Source organism: Saccopteryx bilineata, chromosome X, assembly GCF_036850765.1.
Source record: "Saccopteryx bilineata isolate mSacBil1 chromosome X, mSacBil1_pri_phased_curated, whole genome shotgun sequence".
Classification (NCBI taxonomy): Eukaryota; Metazoa; Chordata; class Mammalia; order Chiroptera; family Emballonuridae; genus Saccopteryx; species Saccopteryx bilineata.
Window position 1 is genome coordinate 140,799,206 of NC_089502.1, and position 23,608 is coordinate 140,822,813.

General features: G+C 39.8%; 1 protein-coding gene across 6 annotated transcripts in view; it reads left to right on the top strand.

Moving 5' to 3' along the window:
* Nucleotides 1–23,608, top strand: part of MID1 (midline 1) — a 346,779-nt gene that overhangs the window by 262,117 nt on the left and 61,054 nt on the right. For all 6 annotated transcript variants that reach the window (XM_066249082.1, XM_066249084.1, XM_066249081.1 and 3 more), the window contains exon 3: nucleotides 23,250–23,345. In XM_066249082.1, the coding sequence (XP_066105179.1) occupies nucleotides 23,250–23,345 (96 nt within the window). The remainder of the gene's footprint in view (nucleotides 1–23,249; nucleotides 23,346–23,608) is intronic.

A 23,608-nucleotide genomic window follows, 5' to 3' on the forward strand; every position in this document is an offset into this window, starting at 1 on the left:
ACTCGGTACACAATCGCCTTATTCTCACAAGTTGAGAATGAAAAGTGTTGATACTGGCATCTTGTGGATCAGGGCCCAGAGATACTTCTAAACAGGCTGAAGGCACAGGACAGCCACCATGACAGGAAGTCCATTTGCCCTAAATCATTGGTGCCAAGGCTGAGACGCCCTGAAGCATTTTTGCCAGTCACACAAAGGGAAATGCTCACCTTCACTCTCAGACATAGCTTCACTCTCAGAGCAAGTCTGCCCTTAGAGGTAGAAAGTTCAGCCTTTGCAGCATCCCTCCCACCATCTGCAGCCCCTCGGAGCGGCAGGCCAGCAGCCACCCCACTGCTCTGCAAGGCGGCCTTCTTCCACCCCAGGCGCCTGGCCCGTCTTGAGCAGTCTGGGCCCACACATGCCATCCTTCGGGCTGTGTCAGCAATATTGCAGCCTCCAAAGGCTTATTAAATATCCTTTAATCCCCTCCCAAAGCGTGATTTAGGTGCATTGATACTATCTGCTATCCCCCGGATTTCCCAGTGACTGCAGCGCATGCCCAGGACTACCTTGCAGGTGTAGCTGTCTGTCAGACAGCCTGGGGCTCTCTACCATGTGGGAAGTCTGCAGAGAACAGGCTGGCGGCCGAGACGTTCACCCAAATGGCTTATATTTCGTGTATAATAGTTTTAATTGTGATAATAGTCAAAGAAAATTTTTTCCATAGATCAAAAGTTCTCATTAAATCTCCTAGTCTATTTTAAATCTGTCTTTCAAAGGAACTGTTTATATTTACATAGCTCTGCATCTTCATCGGTGCAGAACGGTACATTTGAAACTCCTGAAGTTGAAGACTTGGAATGGCATAAATCAAATGTGAGTCTTCAGTGCCGCGGCCGAAGGCTTTCAGGCATAATTTCCAAGTGTTTGTTCCTGCAGCCAGATGCTGTGGATTTCCCAAGAGGTTCATGTTATGACAGCCCTGAGCTGGATGGACCTTTGTCATTATCTCGTCCAGGGGTTCTTGCCCTGGCTGCTCATAGACTTCCTTGAGTCGGGGCCCAGCTCAATGAATCATGATCCTCTGAGGTGCAGCTCAGGCCCCGGGACCTACCCCAAACTCCCCAAGTGATTCCAGTGTGCATACTTGGTGGAAAACTTTAATTATGCCCAACCTCAGTTATAAATGGGGAAACCGAGGCCCAGATTAATTCATCAAAGCAAGAGCTAGCAAACGGATAAGAGCCACCTATGAAAAACTGTCAGCCTTGCAGGCCTTATGGGTTTCTGCTGAAACTGTTCAAGTCAGCCCTGGTGTGAAAGCGGCTATGGACAATACATAAACAAGTGGGTGTGGCTGTGTGCCAGTGAAACTGTATAGAAATGGGAGGCTGGCCGATTGGGCCCACGGGCCGTAGTTTGCCAACCCCTAGTTTAGGACTTACAATTCATTAGTGGAAACCCACGTGATAGACCACAAATACACCAACCTTCAGTAACTGTTCTTCCACTTGGTGTGGTCTTCCTATAGGAGCCAGTGTCTGTAACATACATAGTTTCTGCAGAAGTGAAATAAATACCTTATGTATGCTAAGACAAGTATCTTAGTGTAGACACTTTTAGTCTGGAGCACAGAAATTTTCATTATCTCTGTTCTTAGGAGAAGTCGTCATTTTGAAGATACTTATCAAATTTAAGATAATCATCACAATGATTGTTCTACTAACATCATGAGCCAATCAGTAATATTTCTGCCCAGACATTTTTCAGCTGGAATATCAGAAAACACAGTGATGTGATCAGAATACCAAAGCAAGAAAAAACATTCTGCTAAGGAAAGTGGGATCTGGTTTCTTTTCAAGTAGTGAAGAAATTGGTTATAAATCTCTTCATTCTTTATCATTGTGCTGATGACTGAGGAGGGAATATTTTATTTAGGTTTCTTTTCAATAAATTGGAGAAATTTTGAATGTTATGTCTAATAGCTGGAGGTGCCTCCTAGGATTCCTTGGGAGTGACCGTAGGGTAAAGCCAAGGTGGTGGAAACGAAGCCATCACCATTAATGTGGAAAGTTATTTGGCTCTTATTTGCTGTTTGTGTAGCCCTTCCTCCAACGTGCACTCACAAAAATGGGTTTCTTGGAAGGTCAAAAAGTCATTGAATCTGGTCACTTTCCTTGAAGATTGATTTATCTGTATTTGGTAGTTACCTGTACTTTTCAGAGAAGATGACTTCATCTCTCCCATTTTGTGCTTAAACAATACATTTGATAAAAGTGCTTCCTGTCCTGAAAAAAATCACAGTCATATTTACAAAGATAAAATCACTTTCTGCCCATGATTTCTCAGGATGGATAAACACTAGCGATGGTGAAACAGAACTAATTTGTCTCTGACAGGAAGTGTCTCATCTGTCTCTGGCATCCTCCACTCTACGATGCCCTTCCATCGTGATGTCCCGCTCTGTGCTGCAGTCATTGAACTAGGTTTACTAAACGGGCATTATAGAAGGACAGCATAGGGAATAATAGAGAGAGGGACATCACAGATAATGGCAGCATAGAGTGTGGCCTGCTAGATGGGACATAGGTGATTAAAATAATCTACCACTCCATCTGACCACGTAAATAATAGTGATTATACTTGATGAGGCCTACCCATACTAACTGTAATATGCATAATAACAATAGGTCATTTTTGTCATTTTATGTTTGCATCGTGCTCTTTTTTTCCCTTGTTGCCTATTTCTATGCTATGCATGGCCATTGGCTTACAAGTTTTAGAAGATCCGGAAACTGGTTGAGATAAACAGCTCCCTGAGGCTTTGGGCAGTAATCTTCCTGGCATTTTGAGTTTTTCTGACTCACATTTGGTCAGAGGCGATCTACAGCCCCACCGACCTTAATTTAAGTTTTGTCTCTGCCTTAGGTAAGTTTGCTTTTGAGAAGATTTCAGAGCATGTCAAAACCTGAGTTTCCAAATTAAGAAACTGGTCTGCTAACTGCCTCTCGTGGCTTATGTGAGGAGTATGTAGATCGTGCCCCAACTGCCTCTCATGGCTTATGTGAGGAGTATGTAGATCATGCTCCTGAAGGCTCGAGTGGAATATCTGGTGCTTCAGAAATCTTCACCAAATGGTGATAAGTGATTATCTTTAGTGCTGTGACTTATTCTACTCTCTGACATAGGAGGCCTAAGCTGCAGCCTGGGGCTTCCTCATGGCCACATGTAAGGTTAGGAGAAATGCAGGAGAGTGCAGCATGCTGGAGGATGAATCTCTCCCCCCATGAATGTGAGGACAGCTATATCTAAGTTGGTTTTCGCCACGTTGCTAACTCCACCCTAGTAAAGCTTTATTGCTGCCTTAATCTTTGATTCTTGAGGCTCAGGGGAAGAGTCATTTTTCCAGTGCTGTTGAGAGTTATATAGCCCTAAGTGATTTTATGAAATAACAGTGTTCCAGAGGAATGTTCTAGAAGATGAGTGATATGAGTTAATACCAAGTGTTTCTTCTGACAAGGAAGTGTTATGTTATATGGTTAGAGAGCTGCTAAAGGTTGACTTGATCCTTATCCTGGTAAGTTCTATCCTTGAGGTTGTCTTGGATGGACAGTAGGCATAGAAAATGGTGTACAAAATAGGTTTGTTTCAGGCTATAGAAACAGCTATAGAGAAGACAGAGCGTGGACAGTAAATGCCACAAAACCCTTGAATAATGACATATAAATTACTGAAATTCAAATACTTTAAATAAAAATACAACATTTCAGAACTATTTTTCCCCAAATTGAGGCAATTATTCTTCATTTTACTGTTTCTAAATATTGGTTTGTTTGGGGGGAGGGGTTGCTGTTACTGCTTAAAGAAAAATTATTATCTTAAAATATGTTTAAAATTTTTTCTAAGTAATAAGTTCCATGCAATAAAAGACAGCAAGCAGTGACTGTGATACCAAAACGCTTCAGGAGTGTCCTGAATGTCCTCACAGGATAGGGGACATCACCGCTCGGGGCCTGGTCTTTATCTTGTGAAGTCTTATGTACCATGGGAAGTCCCTGTAGGACATGCTGTTATTTGGGAGTTCAATTTTAAATACATTGTCAATTTCAATATATTTTTTAAAGTTAAGGATATGTAAACTATAAGCTTATTCAACTATTTATTTATTTATTTATTTACTCCAGCAGTCAATACTGCCAAATAGAATTAAAGAAGAAAAAAAAATAAAAACTAAATAGGCAAATTATTGACTACTATAAACTGGTGAAGAAGAGTTTTTAAAAAGCAACCACACAGAACAGCCCCAGCATTGTTTGGAGGTGTTGAACTGGCATTATTTCAGATGTGTTTCTTTTTCCTCCTCCCTCATCTTTATAACATTTTTAAGAGGGTGAGATAAAATATGCAGAATACTCAGCATGTAGTATTATGTTCGAGAAATGGTAGCTGCTATTACCGTTATTGCTATTGGAATGCTGCTATTATAGCTGCTAATACCACTCATATACTACTACTATCATTGTTACTACTGTGATTCCTATTGTAGAAGGAGGGCTATGTGGAAAAAGAATCATCTCCTCCAGTTCTAAACAACTGAGTTGTTACCTCATCCTAGCCCCCCTTTCCAGGCAGGGTAGGAGAATGACCCAATGCTTTGGAATAGATAAACTCAAGAACATGGAGAGCTTGGGACCAAGGAGGGTATGAGAACCCATGTGTGCTCTCAGTGCTGAGTTTGTGTGACTGAAAATTGTTTTTCCAAAACTGAATATTGTCAGATATTAAGTTTATCTCATGGTCAATATTTGATTTTTTTAAGCTGACAAATTCTTAACACACTTCACAATGAATTAGAAGTATGCAGATGTGGTTATGTGGATATTATCATGAACATTTTTATACCAGTGAGTGTCATATGGGAAAAATTGTGTTTGGTACATGGTAGTTGAACTGAGACTTACACTTAATGAGCTGGAATTGAATTGCATTAAATATTCTTTTTTTTTTCCCTAACCCAAAAGGAAAGTAAATTCAAATGTAATTATGATGTTGTATGACGTAGTTGGAGCATCTTTGAAATCTTTTGAAGGAAAGAACATCTTTAGAGCAGCAAAGGTTTAAGTTTAATCCTTTTTTATCCTTCCACTCTTTGTTGGGACACTATTTCTGATGTTAATCACTGTATTGATTAATTCTTCTGTTCCCTACCCCAACCCTCATCATGACTTTTTCATCTCTTACAACTGGCAGACATTGGTAAATAATGAGCTACACGATTTTCTAAGGTCTTGAGCATTTATTCCAAAAGCACAAAGTACCCTATGGAGACATTGCATACACTAGTAGCAATGAGCAAATGTTTCTCTTATTTCTATAATTGTTTTGGAAAACCATATGATTGCCAAAGACAGCATACACATGGTCAATTTGGATTCATCCCAGCCTTTAAAAAAATCTGCAAAGCACATTAATGGTTGTAATGTATACAGTTGAAGTTTTTTTAAACATGCCTTCCAGCTGTACATTTGTAATGTTTAATTTAGGTGAAAATTCTATGAAGGACTTAATTTATGTGATCCAGAAGTTTGTGAACTATTTTAAATGGCCATTGAATTTTGCCAAATTCTATCCTACGTCATAAGAACATTGTCCACACTAGGGTCGATTAGTGGTGATAAAACTCCCCTGATGGAGTTGACTCTTAAGCCAGTGGTTAAATGGCTGCTTGGAAATAAATGAACCACAGTCCTGGGGAGTCTGATCAGGCTCAGAAAGTCTAGTGGAAATACCTACTTATGAAGGGTTCCAAAAGTCTTTGAAGTAAGGCTTTTCTCCCTTAAAACCCCCACGCTGCCACCCACCTCCCAAATTCCTGTATCAGACTCTTCATTTACTCTACTTGTGCCCAGAAAGTTCACACTTGGGGTTTTTATTTTGTGATTTGAACTCATTTTTGCAATTTTCTTGTATGTTTTTGGGATACTCCTTGAAACAGACACTAAAGTACAATTTAAAGCTTATGTGTTTTGGAGATACTTTGTTATAATACAAAAGGCAAATAAAAAAAACCTACTTTAATGTCCTCATTTTTAAACTCTCATACTTTAGGACTAAAGGGAAGAAAGTGCTTGTCAATGAACAGCTTATTCTATTCCTGGTTTTGAATCTCGATCTGTGTAATTGGTCATCAAAAGGGGTGCTACGGACATAGCCTGCATCAGAGTGCACCAAAGAATATTGCCTTCAGGTCAAGTGTAAAAGTTAGTGATTTCAGATATTTAGAAAGAGTTCCAGTAACCCGCTGTGAATTCCTGAAGGAAAAACCCCTTAGAAGCGCCTGAACTCGGTGTTTTCTGCTTGTCTGTAACCCAGAAACAAGTGTCCACTAATGGCGTCTGCTGCCATGTGACAGCAGCTTTCTGGGCAAAGAGTAGAGGAGATAGCCCCGGGAGTGAAGCCCTTGTTTTCAGCACATGTCTGGGAGAGATTCAGGGTTCAGGGCAGAGGAGGAGACTGATAGGCCTGTTGCCTTCGGTACTTTCCATAGAATGTCAGAATGCCAAGTACTTAGATCCTTCCAGAAAGCTCTCAATAGAATCAGAAGTACCCATTTAAGAGAACTGGAAAAACTTCCACCTCCCAGGCAGCACCAGCATAGTTCTGTAATCTGAGAACCCTCCGTGCCCCCTAAATTCATTCTCACGATTTGGGACCAAAAGGTCAAATTATTTTCCCGAACTCAATAGGAGCCTTAATTCACTTCCTCTTCCATCCACCTGCCTGCCCATCCACCCACTCATGCACCCGCCCACTCACTCACTCCCTCACTCCCTCACTCACTCCTTCACCAATCCATCCATTTCTTTAGCAGATATTTGTTGAGAATCTATGCAGCAAGCATGGCATTGGGCATACTTTGAATCCAGTGCAGGAAAAGAGACAGAAGTCTTGTCCTAATGATGCTTTCCTTCTAAGAGGGATTCAGGAGTCTTTTCTTCCTAAGTCCTCTTAACTATAAGAAGAGCAGGGATAGTCTCAGTATATGTTACTAGAGAATATTGGCACTGGTTGATTTAATGTTCACCAAATTGACTATTTGGGTGGCATCCTCACTGCTCACACTGAATATTCAATTTGGGAGGAACCATCTAAATAGGAACAGTAGACTTTCATGATCTGTGACGCCAAAGATGGGACACTGGGTCTCAGATGATCAAAGACAAACTGATTTTCATACTTTAAAACAATGCATCAGACTCTGTAATTGAGCCAGTTTAGCTTTGAACTCCTTCTATGAATTGCAGAGCATTCTGTAGACCACAGTTAGAATCATTTGTGAACTGCCCAGGAAGCAGACTAAGGTCACTGGCAGAACTCTTTGAACTGATTTCAAAAGTACTTGGTGCTATGAAGAATTTGGGAATTTCCCAGATGTTGAAACATTGCAAAGGCCCTCCAATGGGGGTCTGCCTTTACCTAAGCTTCCATTTCCATCTACTGAAGCACTTGCACAATGGTGGGAACAGAGGCCCCATCACCCTGTCTGTCATCCATATGACAGGAGTGTGGTAGAGCCACTCCTGGTGCTGCAGTGTCCCATAACTGCTGGCCCTGGTCTCCTCTGTCAAGTCTTGGGAACCAAATAGTCATTACGATTCATCAAACAGATCTGGATCCACAAGGAGCCAGAAACCCACCTACCTACCCACTGTCTTTCAGCCTTCCTCCGACCCCAGGGGCTGGCTGTTGCCAGAATCAAACTCTTTGACATCCCATCCTCAAGAGGGCTCATAAGAGGGCTCTCTTTTCCAAACCTAAGATTTTGTCTAGAGACCTAAGAGCAGGAGTATCAAATCCTCCAGCAACATCAATCCATCTTGACAAAACAAAATCTGTCTTTCTGATTGGGACACCTCCAAGCTGGCCCCATAAATAAATAGATATATATTTATTTTATTAACCTCTGTCTCAGGACACTTTGGGTTACCTTTCCATCCTAAGCACCAAAGATGCTATTTTTTATTAAACCAACATGAAGTCCCCTTAGATATATTTTTCTTTATTTTAAATTTTTTGATTGGTTATTGGAGAAACTATAGTTGCAAATAGTTAGTGTTAATTTTCAAGAAAGTGGTTAAAAGGTAAAACCCAGGAAACCATTGTATTCAAGTTTAATCATGAAGAGAAAGTTAAATATGTGACTCAGTTTCTTTAGTTATCATTATGTAAAATGGAATAACATTGCAAAGAAAAATCAGATAAATGCATAGAAATCACAATGCTAACATGTGGTTGAGGCAGTATTGGAGATCACAGGTAGAGTAAATTCTTTGATTATTACCAGACAGAGAGGAGCTTTATTTTAGGGAGATGGATCATTATTAAGTCATCTGTCTGATCTGGAGCCAGCAACACGATCTAATGATTTCATTCCTGGATTATTTTTAATATATAGAATTAGAGATATATGGGGAGTGTTTGCAGTTATTTTACTAGTACACTTTACTCCTAAATAGCTTTTGTTGAGTAAAATAATGTTGCATTGAAAGAGAGTGTGTATCTTCTTATTAATGCTTCACAATTCAGTAAACCATCTTATACCTGTCAGTACCTATGGTCTAAGTTTATTGTCCAATCCACTGAGTAGTAGATAGCTCTGTGGCCAGAGAGCAATTTTTGAAACTTATTTAACCAAAATGTTTTTACAGTATGGTGAGCTCTGGCTTGATGTCTCAAACATGTATGGATATCTTCAGAAAGGTGTGATTTAATCCTATCCAATTTTGAAATAGAACTAAGATTTAGCTTTATGTGATTTCTATTATACACAGGACATCTTTAGTTGTATTAATATTATTCATGTGCTCTTTTATTGAAAAGGCATTTGTTAGTGCCCCTATTTGCACAGCTAAGCCTTCTGCTAGAGTCTGAGATACTGTAGAAGAATTTTTAAAATCCTAGGTAGGTGGAAAGACAGAACCAGGGACTCAGAATGAGCAACTGACATGGCAGTTATTGGTCGATAAGGAATCCATTGTAACTGATGTTGAACATTCATCTTTGGGGGGGGGGTGGTAATCATAGCCTCTACTGAGGAAATTCTAGATCTACTATTGTTTTGAGGACTTTGCATGTCAACTCAGGAGTCTGAACTTGATCCTTTAAGAATGGATAGCTTTTGGACTTTTGGGAATGTGATGTTATAGTTATATAAACTTGCTGGGAAGATTACTTTGATGGCCACCCACAGACCCAATTGGCTGGGCAAAAATTACAGGAATGAAAACCAGCAATTCATGGAAGGACGTGGTCAGAGGGATAACCTAGGGAAGAAAAGGAAGGCTCAAGCAAAGGGGTCTTTTAATGAAAAACCAAACAACCTTAAAGAATGATTAAGGTAGAAGGCATGAAAAAGAGGTCACAGTCTAAGATTATGTTACAGTTCTAACCTGGAGAATGGTAATATCTTTTGTAAAGATCAGAAAGTGGGAAGAAATATCAAAGAGTTAGATGATGCAGTTTAAGAAAGTGATTTTAAAATAATAGGGGAATCAAAGCGAAAAGTTGGCATGGAAATGAGAACAAGAGACCAACATTTAGATCATAGTTGAGACTGAGATCGCAATTTGAATATTATCAGGACAGAGGAGAAAGCTGAAGCTGTAAAAGAGTTCATGTTTGCTGAGGGAATATGCATCTATGAAGTCATTGCTTTGTCATAATTGTTTGGAGATGGAAAGAATGTATTCTAGTGAAAAACTCAATAGTCAAAATTACTCAGTGCTGAAGTCTGCCTTTAATTATAGTAAATGTGTTTCATTCGAAAATGTATTTATTAGCTATGTAAGTGATAGTTCATTCAACTAAAAGTAACATATTGGAGAAAGGCAATGGTTAGTGGAAGGCCACTATAGGACTTACTGTCACCATTTAATTATTGAACTTTCTCTGATGTCACATGTTAACATTCTGCCTCCCTGGAGTGACCTATCACATTGGTCAACCAAGGTCACAGACATTTGAAAATCAAATGACAAAAGTCACACTAAAAAGTCCTGAGAGTAAAGCTTAACATGTTTGCTTTTAGCTTGATATATTTTGTGTCAGAACAAATCTTAGAGGTGTGCTGACTCCAACCAGTAGGGGAGGGGCATTATTTTTTCATCATAAACAGATGAGTTTGGGTCCTTTGTTGGCTGACTGCCCTCTCCCCCTTTCAACACCACTTAAAATTTTTTTAACTGCATTTATAAATAATTGAGAATACACTAGGGTAACTTCACCAAGACTTTTTTTTTTCTGGAACAATCTGAACATCTGAGTTCTATCTATTTTTTTTATTAGAAAAAGTAATTCAGAATTGCCAATGATAATGGGGTAAAAGCATGGTTGGCTGAGGTGCACATCTATTCCCAAACCTTCTCTCTGCCATGCTGTTTGGTCACATCCTCCCTCCTCCCCGATTCTCTGCCTTGCCTGTTTTCCACTGCATCTTGGCCAGCACTCTCTAGCATTATGATCCTTGTTCCCCAATAGAGACGGAAGGAACTAGGGAGAGGCCCGGGAATAGGACCTGGTGACAAAGACTGAGTAATTGAATCAAAAGGTGTCCATGAGAAAGGGGAGGTGCAAAGGGCAGGCTGGGATCACTTACTTACCCTCTCCTTAGCTTCTCCTCTAGTTAAAGATTGTAAACCTCCCCACACACTGAGTGATGTTACAACATTCCAGTAAATGGTTCTCAACTTTAGCACTCAAGAGAATTGCCTGGAGGACTTATTAAATTACAGGGTGCTGGGCCCTACCTCTACAGTCTCTGATTCAGCATGTCTGGGGAGGAGCCCAAGAATTTGCCTTTCCAACCCGCTCCCCACGAACCTGCTACTCCCAGGCCACAGGGCATTTTGAGAACTCTCTGCATCGGACAAGATGAGACGTTAAAATTCATAATTATTGGACATAATTCAGAATTATCCTCCCAGTTCTCTGCATATTGGACCATTTTCTCTCACTGGGTTAAAACCAAATGGCTTTAAAATTATTTTCCTAAGCCACATTTATTTGTTGACTTCCACTTTAGCAAAACATTGTATGTGTAAACTAAAATATATTCCAGGGAAATGAGAATTAGTTCATTTCCCGAATACATTGACCTTCATTTTGTCTTTAATTATATATACACAAATCAACTCTGGGAAGATGCCTTAATGGTTTTTTGTAAAGCACTGAAAATTAAATAATTAACTTTCCAGATTTTTATTTTTGTTAGCGAACAGGTGGCCATCCATCACAGAAACAGAATGCTGTGGATAAAGATGGAAGGAATGAAATGTTACCACTGTGGTTTCCATCATTGCAAATTTTTGCATTTTATCTTTTAGATTACAGAGCAGTTTCTGGTCTTCAGGGCAGTTGTGTGGCCTGAGCTGACCTTTAAAAGAATCTGGGTAGAGGAGCAATCTATCCTTTTGTCATCAGAGTTCTTAAAATTTTTCCTTAATCTTTGATACACTGTGTAAAAAAATCTTGTTGAATTATAAACATCTGTAAATATACTTCTGGTATATTTCTGGTGAAATAATTACTGTTAAAATCAACAAACCAAATTTGTCTGATACTAATACTATTACAGAGTATAAATTGAGGAGACCATTCAGGAGTTCTTTTAGAAATTACAAAGGATTTCCCTATATTTCAAGTCAAAAAGGCCCTCTGAATTGCTTAACACTAATAACCAGTATTCCCTGCTAAGCACTGTTTTATAAAGTTCCTGTGATTTTTGATGATAAATTCACATTTCTGGCTACTTCTACATATAATTTTATTCTTAAGTTATTATATACATATGTTACACTACAAAAATATTCCTTTTCTTCCGTATAAATCTTCAAGTGTAAAACTTGTAAACTGAAACAATTATTAATTTTGGTTCACTGTATCACAGATCCAATGATTAGCAACCTGATTCCTCAGGATTCAGGAGTTCCTTTTTTTGTTTTTTTGTGGCAGAGAGTCAGAGAGAGGGACAGATAGGGACAGACAGACAGGAAGGGAGAGAGATGAGAAACATCAATTCTTCACTGGGGCTCCTTAGTTGTTCATTGACTGATTTCTCACATGTGCCTTGACCGGAGGGCTACAGCAGACCGATGACCCCTTGCTCGAGCCAGCGACCTTGGGCTCAAGCTGGTGAGCCTTGCTCAAACCAGATGAGCCTGTGCTCAAGCTGGCGACCTCGAGATCTCGAACCTGGGTCCTCCACATCCCAGTCCGACGCTCTATCCACTGCGCTACCACCTAGTCAGGCGAGTGGGAGTTCTTGCATGTGGCTACACATTCGAATCTGCTGAGGAATTTGAAAGGTCCTAATCCCTGGATCTGACCCCACTCTAAGTAATTCCGACACTGGCTGGAAGGCAGGTGCAGACCGAACATGGTGTTTGTGCAGTTCCCTAGGTGATCGCAGTGTGTAAGTGGTGTGGCAGCCGCTCACCTCGTGAGCAATTGTCATTTTGCTCCTTTTCTCCCATAACTTTCATGGTTTTTTAAATTTCAACTCAGTCAAAACTACCTTGATTGGACAAAATCCGTGCCAGTCATACTAAATGAGAAGGAAATGGCCTAGTAAAGGTGGTGAAGTCAGGGACAAAAGATGTAATGAATTCAAGGAATTTGACATTCAGACATCTAAAACCCAAAGCAGATTCTGTCTTTGATAGTTTCTCTGGGCTGAGAAACAGTGGCATGCTTTCATATTCATCTCTGGTTCTCTAGGCGGTCCCAAACGAGGGATTCTCTTACATAACATTGATTTTGTAAATTCTTAACAGACCAGACCCACTTTGGATGGAATAGAATTTTACTATTTTTTATTATTTTTTTCTAGCTGAAATGTGTATGCTCCCTGGGCTTTAATCCTTTTTGCACCACCCATATGGGGATATGAACTCTGAACAATATGGATCCTTCCTGGGAATGCCACAAATTCAAGAGCAAAGCTGACTGTGTGTTGAATTTTAATAATTTTTAGCAGCTGGTCCAAAAAGTCATATTCTTCTAAAACCTAAAAATATTGGTGTAGAAACAAAGCAAATCATAGTTACCTATGCAAAGTTGTTAGATCAAAGACTCGACTATGTTAGTGTGAAATGTATTCAGTATAGTCACTTCATCCAATATGAAGTATCTGCAGAGTTTTGAAGTCCTGGCTTAGAAAAAAATTTGGTCTTCCCACCGTATTTTAAAAATAAAAATGCATTTCTATTCATTGAAGGCTAAGAACCTACCATGAGACAGTCAGGTCTGGTAAAAATGTTTGATGGGATCAGGTAAAACCCTATTTAAGTAGAAAGGCCAGAACATGTTTGTTAATGAGTATCTGGCCATGTCATCGTGTACTTAAGACAGAGGAAAGGGGATAAGATCAAAATTATTCAATCTCTGAGTGCTGGAGGAAGTAAAGCTTGAAGTGACATATACAAACAACATGTGTGACATCCATCAATATCAGGGGATTTTATAGACATTAATTATGTAGTGTTCTAAGTCCTCCCACTTTGAGGTGTATTTTATGATTAAGAACAAAGGAAAATAAAATTGATAGAAACAGCAATCAATGAGTAATCCCACATTCGGTGTGCACTTATAAACCCGACACTTTATACTTATTCACAGACCGGAAAGAACTAATGAATCCTTGTGCTGGGCCTTTTTTACTCACTCTGGACTATGCTCTTGCTGTAGCAACTTTCATCCAACTTTAATATTCTTTCTTCCTCTTTCCCGGTCTGAATCTTCTGCCTCTCTGAACAAAAGTTGACAGAAGAATTTACTCAGATTTTGTATTTTATCCCTGATTAATGCTATTTTTTTCTCTTATGAATTGAAAATGATAGCCAACAAAATGAGACAAAAATGATCTTTAGAATTTTGAGTACCTGACTGATTGAAATTTTAGGGTTATTCCTGCACTCTCTTAGCATGGGTTGAAAACATTAAGTGAATTGAATTATATTAAAATTTTTAAATGGTTGGACCAAGAAAGAAAATATTCTGTATTAATAAAAAGTGTTTGGATTATTTTTTTTAAAAGATGTTATTTATCTTAGAGAGACAGACAGACAGGAAGGAAGGGAGAGAGATTAGGAGCATAAACTCATAGTTGCGGCACCTTAGTTGTTCATTGCTTGCTTTTTCATATGTGCCTTGATGGGCAGGGGGGCGGAGGGGGAGGTTCCAGCCGAGCCAGTGACCCCTTGCTCAAGCCAGCGACCTTGGATTCAAGCCAGCCACCATGGGGTCATGTCTGTGATCCCATGCTCAAGCTGTTTTCAAGCTGGTGAGTGTGCACTCAGGCCTGCAATCTCAGGGTTTTGATTCTAGGTCCTCAGCATTCCAGGCCGATGCTCCATCCATTGTGCCACCACCTGGTCAGGCAAAAGATTTTTTTTTTAAGGAGACAGCAATTTTCTGTAAAGGGCTAGTAGTCAACTCTATCATTGCAGTTCAGGGGCAGCACCAGACAGATAGCCCAGAAATGAAACAGAGTGTCTGTGTTCCCATAAAGCTTTATGGACACAGAAATTTGAACTCCAAAATTTTATCCTTCTTCTGATTTTTAAAAATCATATATAATTGTAAAAATCCTTCTGAGCTGGCTAGCCATACACAAACATACAGATGGGCAGGGTTTGGCCTGTGGGCTGTAGTTTGCAGGCCCTCGTTTAATTTAAAACTTTCCCAAGTTGAAATCTTTCATTGAGCAAAAATAATAAACTTCTGTTAGTTTATTTACCAATATTTTCATAATTCTTTCACCACCTAATTTTTGACTGGCAAATTGGTCGCCTCTCTTGAGTCAGCCTGCGGCTGTGTCGGGCAGCCCAGCGTGCCATATTGAGAAGGATTTGTGAGCCTGTGCGGCAGCAAATGAGCACAGAAGGGCAGTGGGAGAGCCGCCCGGCTGGACATTCATGGCTTGTACACCTGTGCTGTGCTATAATCTTATGAAATGCTTCCTGTAGGTTCCACTGATAGAAGTTACAGTCACTTTTCTCTGAAACTTTTCTCTCTGGGCATAAATTTGCAGTGGAGATTGTTATTTTTAAGTTAGATATTTATAAAGGTTCCTAAGAGTTCAGCTTTCTTTACTCAATATTGACTCTCAAAACTGACAAATATGCTCACTGGTCAGTTGCTCACTTCTCATTATTGGCAGAAGTAGGGAGGGCAGTGAAGAGCGAACAAGAAAGGCCAGTCACATCCCTAATACCTATAACCTAGTCGTCATCATTAGAGCTGCAAAAATGATAACTAAGTGAACAAAACTATACTAAGATTTTATTTATCTTCCTTAAAATTTGAAAGCTCTTCTTGGACTGTAAATGGTATTTAAAAATTGTACTCTGTGTATTATTGACTACCAGACTGAAATAATAAATACTGAACTCTTGACAATAGAATCTATAAATAGATGGAGCCGATTCTGTGCAGTTAATATAGAAATATCAAATAAAACCTGACAAGGTAAATATAGTATCACATATCAAAATGGCTTTAAATTGTAGTTCGTGGAACACTAGACTTAAATTTGTATGCAGATTGGGTTTTTATTATGTTTTTGAAGTTCCCTGGGCGACCTGTCTTGCCAGGGCACTTGGAAATGTTAACTATCATAACCAATGAAAAAAGGCATTAAAAAATAGACCCAGCATAAATCACACATATTTGCAGTCTGTCATGAGTTGAACCTGAAGATAGCCTTAAACTCCCGCAATGTAATTAAAACACCTTAAGAGTTTAGTTACATATAAAGAATTTATGCTTTTATGCAGGTGGCATGTGTTAATGCGGGTGTGTTTTCATATTAAGAGTTCTGATTAAAGTTTCCTAGAAGAAAATATACAGCCTTGTGGCGCTCAACATGTTCATATCCTGATGGCGCTGGAGCGGTGGTGTTGGGTGTCAGGTTGACAAGCACAGTTCCTGACTGTCGCTGTGAATATGATGGAATGAAACAAGCCAGATCTGTGTTTGCCTTGAAAGGTATCCAGACTTAATATTATACTTTAAAGACATTCTGAAGCATCGACTTCAGAATAAGAGCAAACATTCTTTAAGGCCTGGACAAACCCGAAAGGAATTACTGAAATCTCCTGTTTCAGGCATACATTTTAATAGTAGTGCTCAATGACAAGTCATTAATTCCCTGCAACCTGACTCTTAGGTACAGGTCTCCAAAGGCTAAAATGAGGGGTGTTTTTGTCTGCTTACCTTGCTGTTTGATTGGGTATCAGTGCAGGGAGACATACAAAGCTCATGTGTTAAGTGCAATTTACTATTCTCAACTGGTGTCCACATCCATGCCCAAAGGCTCGTATTGAGATTGGTGTAAAATCAGCTGTCCTCCCCTGGATTGTTAAATTAGCAACTCAGGTTAGCCTCACTCAGAACTACAAAACATAAAGAAGGTGGGTATGGCTCTATGAAAATGCATTAGGAGTGTGTGCGTTAACAACAAAGATTATAGGACAAGTTATCATCCTTTGTGCATAAAGTATAAAGGGGAACCTCATTCTTTTAAAAAACTTTTTATTGAATATATCAGGGTGACATTGGTTAATAAAATCCAGGTTTCAGGTGTATACTTGTATAACATATCATCTGTATGCTGCATTGCATGGTCCCCACCCCAGGTCACCTCTCCCTCTATCACCATCCATCCCCCTTTACCGGCCTCCCCCTCCCCCACCCCCTTTCCCTCCCTGCAGTCCCCACACTGTTGTCTATGTCCAAGTTGTTTTTCTTTGCCTCATTCTTTAAGGAGCGCATGCTTTACAACTTTGTATTTTACAAATTCGACTTTCACACAGTCTTTTGCTTAATATTAAGAAACTAAATCAGCCTTCTTGCATCTTTACATTTAGGGAGATGATTTTGAATGATTTATGTTCTTCTTTAAAGGTGGTGGTGGGAGGGATGTGTTAAATTCCATCAAGCAGCTACATGCTTACAAAAAAGCCTATCCTTCTCAACAGATAGATTTAGTACATCCTTATTCTTCACAGAGTGGGAGTACTATAGTGGGGACCACCTATGGAAGAGGTACTAAATTAAGGCAAGGAGCAACTTGACTTTGCTTGTAGGTAAAATTTGAGACAATGATAATGGCTAGATTATCTATTTAGATAAACCCCTGTTTATAAAACTTTGTTCAACAATGTAGTATTTGCCTTCCCAGAAATCTTGTGGCCTGAAGTAGTTACATAGTATTTAGAATGCTTCTAAACTGTCAAGCCCCTCTTCTTGGGTTCAGACTGCTACCAATGGGAAAAGCCCACAAGGGTACAATACATTGTTTTAGCAATCTATAGTATTGTTAAATGAACTAACTAGTTAGTTAGATTTCAAAAGGGTTGTCCAGTGAATATTCAGTTTTGTCTGCTAATTGTTCCCACAATTAACATTTGAGGATTTATAATGGGAAGGAACTAAGAAGTGGTAAGTAATACAGCAGGTACTGAAGACATACTATAGTTTTATGTTCTCTCCTGGTAGTAGTAGTATTTTCTGCTATGCACATGGATTCCAGAGGAAGAGCATGTACTCAAGCCCAGGAAGGACCTTAACCTAGGAGCCAAATCTCTCTCACCACCTGTTTTTATAAATAAAGTTTTATTGAGACACAGCCCTGCCAGCCATTTACATAGTGTTTATGGCTGTTTTCTTATAAAAACAGCAGGAGAATCAAGTAGTTGTGACAGGGAGCAATGGCCAAGAAAGCCTAAAATATTTACTACCTGGCTCTTTACCAGGAAAGTTTGCTGAGCCCCATTCTAGACTCTGATGCTGTGCTGTCCAATAATATAGCCATTAGGCTACATGTAGCAGCTGAGTGTTTGAGATGTGGTGATGGAAATGAGATGTGTTATGTGTGGTAAACATATGCCAGATCCAAAGACTTAGTGAAAAGAAAGAAAGGGAAAAAAGAATGCAAAATAGCTCATCAGGCTTTAAATATTGATCCCATGTTGAACTAATAATATTTTGGATATTGAGTTAAGTAAAATATCATATTAAAATTAATTTTACCTGTTCCTCTTTACATTTTTTAACTTGACCATTAGAAAATGTAAAATGTGACTTGCATTTGTGGCTCACATTATAGGTTTAGTGACAGTTCAGATTTAGAGCCTGGAGTTTGGAGGATATGTGACCTGTGAAACAGGTAGAAAGAAGAAAGATGGGGAAAGAGAAAACAATCTCTTGTATTTGCAAATATCTTTCAAAATCAATAAAATCTTCTATTAATATGTCTATTTCTCATAAGAAGGATACTTAAAAATAATGGATTAGGTTGTCTATGGACAAAGTTTTAGTTGAGTTCTCTCAGAAGAAGCCCCTGACTCAGAATTCACATTGGGAGGTGATCTGGGAAGCATCTATCAGGGAAACGGGAAGCCAATCAGAGAAGGGAAGGAAAGAGGGCATGGCTGTGACCAGGTCATTGCTGTGGGCACCTGGGCTCCTCCCAGTGAAGCTCTCTGGGAGATTTGATGGAACAGGACTCCAAGTGGTGCCACCCTCAGGTGAGGAACTGGGCTGTTCATCTACCAACTGCCAGTAGTTTCTGGTTCAGGGCTGCATTGAGGGGCATCAGCCTCCTCTTGATCTGTCTCAGCATCCCAGCCTGCCCTGCCTGGGCCCAGATAAAGACCTAGAGTTGAAAGTAACCGTTGTTTGCAAGGAAGAGCTATCATCCAGCTTGAAAATGGTGACTGCCTGAGGCATGAGGTTGGCCTCTAGACTGTCTAGTACTGACACCAAACTGAATGTTTTATCTTATACTCCATGATTTCAACAAACATTTTTCTAGTCCCTGGTGTATGTATTCATTTTCTCCCCTGATCTTAACAATAGCACAATAGGTAGATTTAGCCACACATTATGGATGGGAAAAGGCAACCCAAGAACCATTTGTCTGTGAGAATTCAGCTGGGATGGTAACGCCAGTCTCCTTACTTCATTCACATGGCTGGTCACTCATGCCTGACTGCTTGAATTTCTACAAAGCTCAGCTCCATAAGGAGATGTGGATGTAGTGATGTTCTCAAGGTGAGGAGAGGAAACTTAGCCTTTGGTGGGCAGAGTACTCTATAGAATTCCTTAGATATCTATTGGGAAGTAGATACTTATATCTGCTTAGTCCCAAGACTCTTATGCCAAAAGTATTATCTCTCTTTTGCATAAAGCATAGTCCAAATCAAGAGGTTATAGGACCTGCTAACCACCACACAGGATATTAGTGACAGTTAAATTCTGGAAAACTGCACAGAAGTCCCTGTAGTGAAAGCTTATGGATACATGGTTCACTGAAAACTGGATTTGGTTGCCTTCCCATTAGCCAAGCTCTCTTCAAAGGTGCTGTCAGCCCCTTTGGTACCTCTTGGAAACAGTGTCTCTACTGGTTTCATTTCCCTTTGTTATACTTCTGACTGGCTCCGTAATTCTTTGTGGACTTCAGTAACACTTGCGCTATTTAAATCTGAATAACCCCAAAGGATCTAGTTAGGTCAATGTTTAAACCACAGGCTTCAGTCTACATATTAGTTGATTAAAAACAGATTTTATATATGAAATGTACTTAATCAAAGGAGGGGGAAGCAAGCAGATGTTTGTAAAATCTAAATGTGTTAGACTATATTTATTTGGCTCTTGCTGACTAGCTTTAGAAAAGTCATACCTATGGCAATTGATCTGTAAATAGTTAGATGATATTTTCCCTAGAAATTTTCTGCTCTGAAGGGTTAGCCAAAAAGAAAAGAAGGATTCCCTAAGACTGACATACCAAAAGAAGTTGACAAATATTCTATAAAGTTATCATATTTAATAAAAAACACTGAATAATGAAATGCCTCAAAAGTATGTGTAGTCTCTCACCATAAAGTAACCAGTGGTTGCAATTCATTTCATCCAAACAGTAGAAAAACTTTGGCTTTTTTGTTATTAAGAGCTTTGAAAGAAAGTTTTTCTTGATGCAAACAAGAAATCATTAAGTTGCACTTAAATCATTGTCTGGTTCATTCTCCAACTTTTTGTTGTATCTCATCCTTTAACTGAGAAATGATCATTTTTTTCTCCTTTAAAATATTTATATTTGAGACACTTTGTTTCAAAGCCAAAATTGAAGATTTCTAATTGGTCTCCCAGTCCAGGTAAAAGATGCACAAAACTTTCCTCTGAATTGTGAACACAGAAGAATTATAGATAAAATATTATTAAATGGATTTAAAGGAAAATAACCATGCTTAAACATAAGTGGAAAGTCTCCGAAGACCAGAAGTGAAAGGAAATGCAAAACGGCGAAGGGAAGCTGAAGTTGGGCTGCTCAAAAGAAGCAGAGATGAGCTGGGGTAGTCAGGACCTGAGGGGATACATGGGTGTGTCCTGCACATGGCAGGAGCCTGACACCACCCTGGACACCTGGAGGCCAGGACACCCAGATACACTCTGGCTCAAAAGTTACCTCCCAGCCCTGGCCGGTTGGCTCAGCGGTAGAGCGTCGGCCTAGCGTGCGGAGGACCCGGGTTCGATTCCCGGCCAGGGGACACAGGAGAAGCGCCCATTTGCTTCTCCACCCCTCCGCCGCGCTTTCCTCTCTGTCTCTCTCTTCCCCTCCCGCAGCCAAGGCTCCATTGGAGCAAAGATGGCCTGGGCGCTGGGGATGGCTCTGTGGCCTCTGCCTCAGGCGCTAGAGTGGCTCTGGTCGCAACATGGCGACGCCCAGGATGGGCAGAGCATCGCCCCCTGGTGGGCAGAGCGTCGCCCCATGGTGGGCGTGCCGGGTGGATCCCGGTCGGGCGCATGCGGGAGTCTGTCTGTCTCTCCCTGTTTCCAGCTTCAGAAAAATGGAAAAAAAAAAAAAAAAAAAAGTTACCTCCCGCCGTCTCTGGAATTGAAGCTTGACAAAATTCTCATGGAAAGAAGGAGAAGCACCGAGTCAAACCAGCATGTGTGCCTCAATAGCACATGGGTGTCCTGTGGGAGTACCCCTCTGGGGAAGCAACCTCAAGCCCTGACAACAGAGTAGGCATCTCACCTGACTGGGCTATGTCAGCCACCAAATGGCAACACGGGAACCAAAGTTCACATCAGATGAGCTGTCAGACAAAACTTGTAAGACACACGATAAACTCAGTCTTGGGAAGCCCTGGCCGGTTGGCTCAGTGGTAGAGCGTCGGCCTGGCGTGCAAGGGGTCCCGGGTTCGATTCCCGGCCAGGGCACACAGGAGAAGCGCCCATTTGCTTCTCCACCCCTCCCCCTCTCCTTCCTCTCTGCCTCTCTCTTCCCCTCCCGCAGCGAGGCTCCATTGGAGCAAAGATGTCCTGGGCGCTGGGGATGGCTCCTTGGCCTCTGCCCCAGGCGCTAGAGTGGCTCTGGTCGCAACAGAGCGACGCCCTGGAGGGACAGAGCATCGGCCCCTGGTGGGCAGAGCGTCACCCCCTGGTGGGCGTGCCAGGTGGATCCCGGTCGGGCGCATGTGGGAGTCTGACTGTCTCTCCACATTTCCAGCTTCGGAAAAATACAAAAAAAAAAAAAAAAAAAAAAAAAACTAGAAAAAAAATTAGTCTTGGGAATTGTTATGCAAACATAGGAAAAATATGAATTGCCTTTTCTAAAAAGAACTTAAGAATAAGTATGTTTAGTTCTCTTGAAATTTTGAAGGAGGGAATTGCATCCTGGGAACATGAACAAAAAGTAATTCAACAAGAAGATGTGATAAAGAACCTACTGGAGATGAAAAATGTGGTCATTGTCCTTTTAAAAAAGTTATTAGTGGGATAAATACCAGATTAATAAGCATAACTTGTTTAAGAATAATCAAAGAGATTTCTGCTTCTGACTTGTGCATTTTAAGTGTGAAATAAAAGGTATCCTTTTCCTGGATATATCTTTCTAAACTTAAATTTTGGGAAAGGATAAAGAGTAAACATTTTGAGAAATAAATTTCAAAGCATAATGAACTGTTATCATCTTATGAAATTGTTAATTTTCAAAATCCCCCTGATGCTCTTTCCAAACCTTTTTCTTAGATGGCATTACAAATCCTAGATCTATTTTCTTTGCCATATTTTCCTTTATTCCATATATTCATTGTATTGGTGAAAATATCTATATGTTAAACATATAGATTCCCTAACCCTTTGCCCTCTTACATCTCTCTGGTCTCAGTATATTGCATTGTCCTATTCCCTGCCCATATACCCTTCCCATGCTCACTTCTACCTCCATTCCATCGTCCCAAGAAATTCCCACTCTGGTTCACCAAAAACTCCCTGTACATCTTTCCAGCCTCAGTGGAAAGACTGTGTCCTCTTGGAGCAGTGTTCTCCAAGAAGCCTGGACTCTTCTCTTGATTACGGAATGTCTCTCCTTGTTGCATAGCCATCTTCTTATGAACAGGGAGTACATATTTTTATTTCTTCCCCAGTAGCTCTCTGAGTATGGCATATAGCAGAAACCCAATATATACTTGTTTGAATGGATAAATGCATGAGTGAATGGTATAAATGAAGAGCATACAGAACGAGAAGTAATGTAGAACTCTTAATGACTCTTACCCAGAATAGAAGGTTATTATGGTTGAAAATAATATTTAATAGTCATTGTGGGGAACTTGAAAGTTGATGTTCTAAAGGAATAGGCAGTATTCTAGATTCTGAAGTAGGATAGTGATCTAAAAAAAAGTGTTCAAGGAAATTTGATCTGGCATCGATAGGTTGATAGGGAAAGAATAAAAGCACGTATGGTAAAAGATATGAAGAGTGAGTAAACTTCTTAGAAATGCCTATAAATGGCCATAGTGTCAGCAATAGCTGGACAATTCATATCTTCATCTCTTCCTCCAAGGGACTCACCTTAGTCTGCCCACAAGAGGATAACTCCTAAAAATCCAATAGCAGTTGATTTGATGTGGAAATAAATATATAGAGGTTATAGAAGTAACCTATAACTAATTTTAGTTAATTATGCCTCTGTTAATACAAGAAACAGGAACCAAAAGAATGGAATTTGAACATTTTTAAACAGGTTCTTTTAAATGTGACTTTTCAAATTCCAGTTTAAATCTATAAATACTTGAAACCACATAGATCTCCTTGAGGTTTCTAAAAAAAAAAAGTATCAGTTTTCTGAGTATGAGTAATTTGTGCATAGTAAAATATTAAAAGTATGCAGAATAATATTTTTCCTCTCTTTTTTTGAACAGCAAAACTTAGAGACTAACCTCACCAACCTTATTAAGAGGAACACAGAACTGGAGACCCTTTTGGCTAAACTCATTCAAACCTGTCAACATGTTGAGGTAAGTATCTCTGTGTGATGTGTTTCATATAAAAGCTGCTAGATCACGGTTTTTATGCCCTCAACCTACATATTTTTAAAACTGGAATCTTCTTAAAATTCGATCTTTTGCAGAAGTAAAAAATATAAGATGGATGAAATTGGAAGGAACTAGAACCATAGAGAATCTCTTCCCATTGCCTGCTTTCCCTAATCCAACTTTCCTTAGCATTCCTAATATTGTAGAGTCAAATCATACTTACAAAGAACAGCCTATGGAAAAAC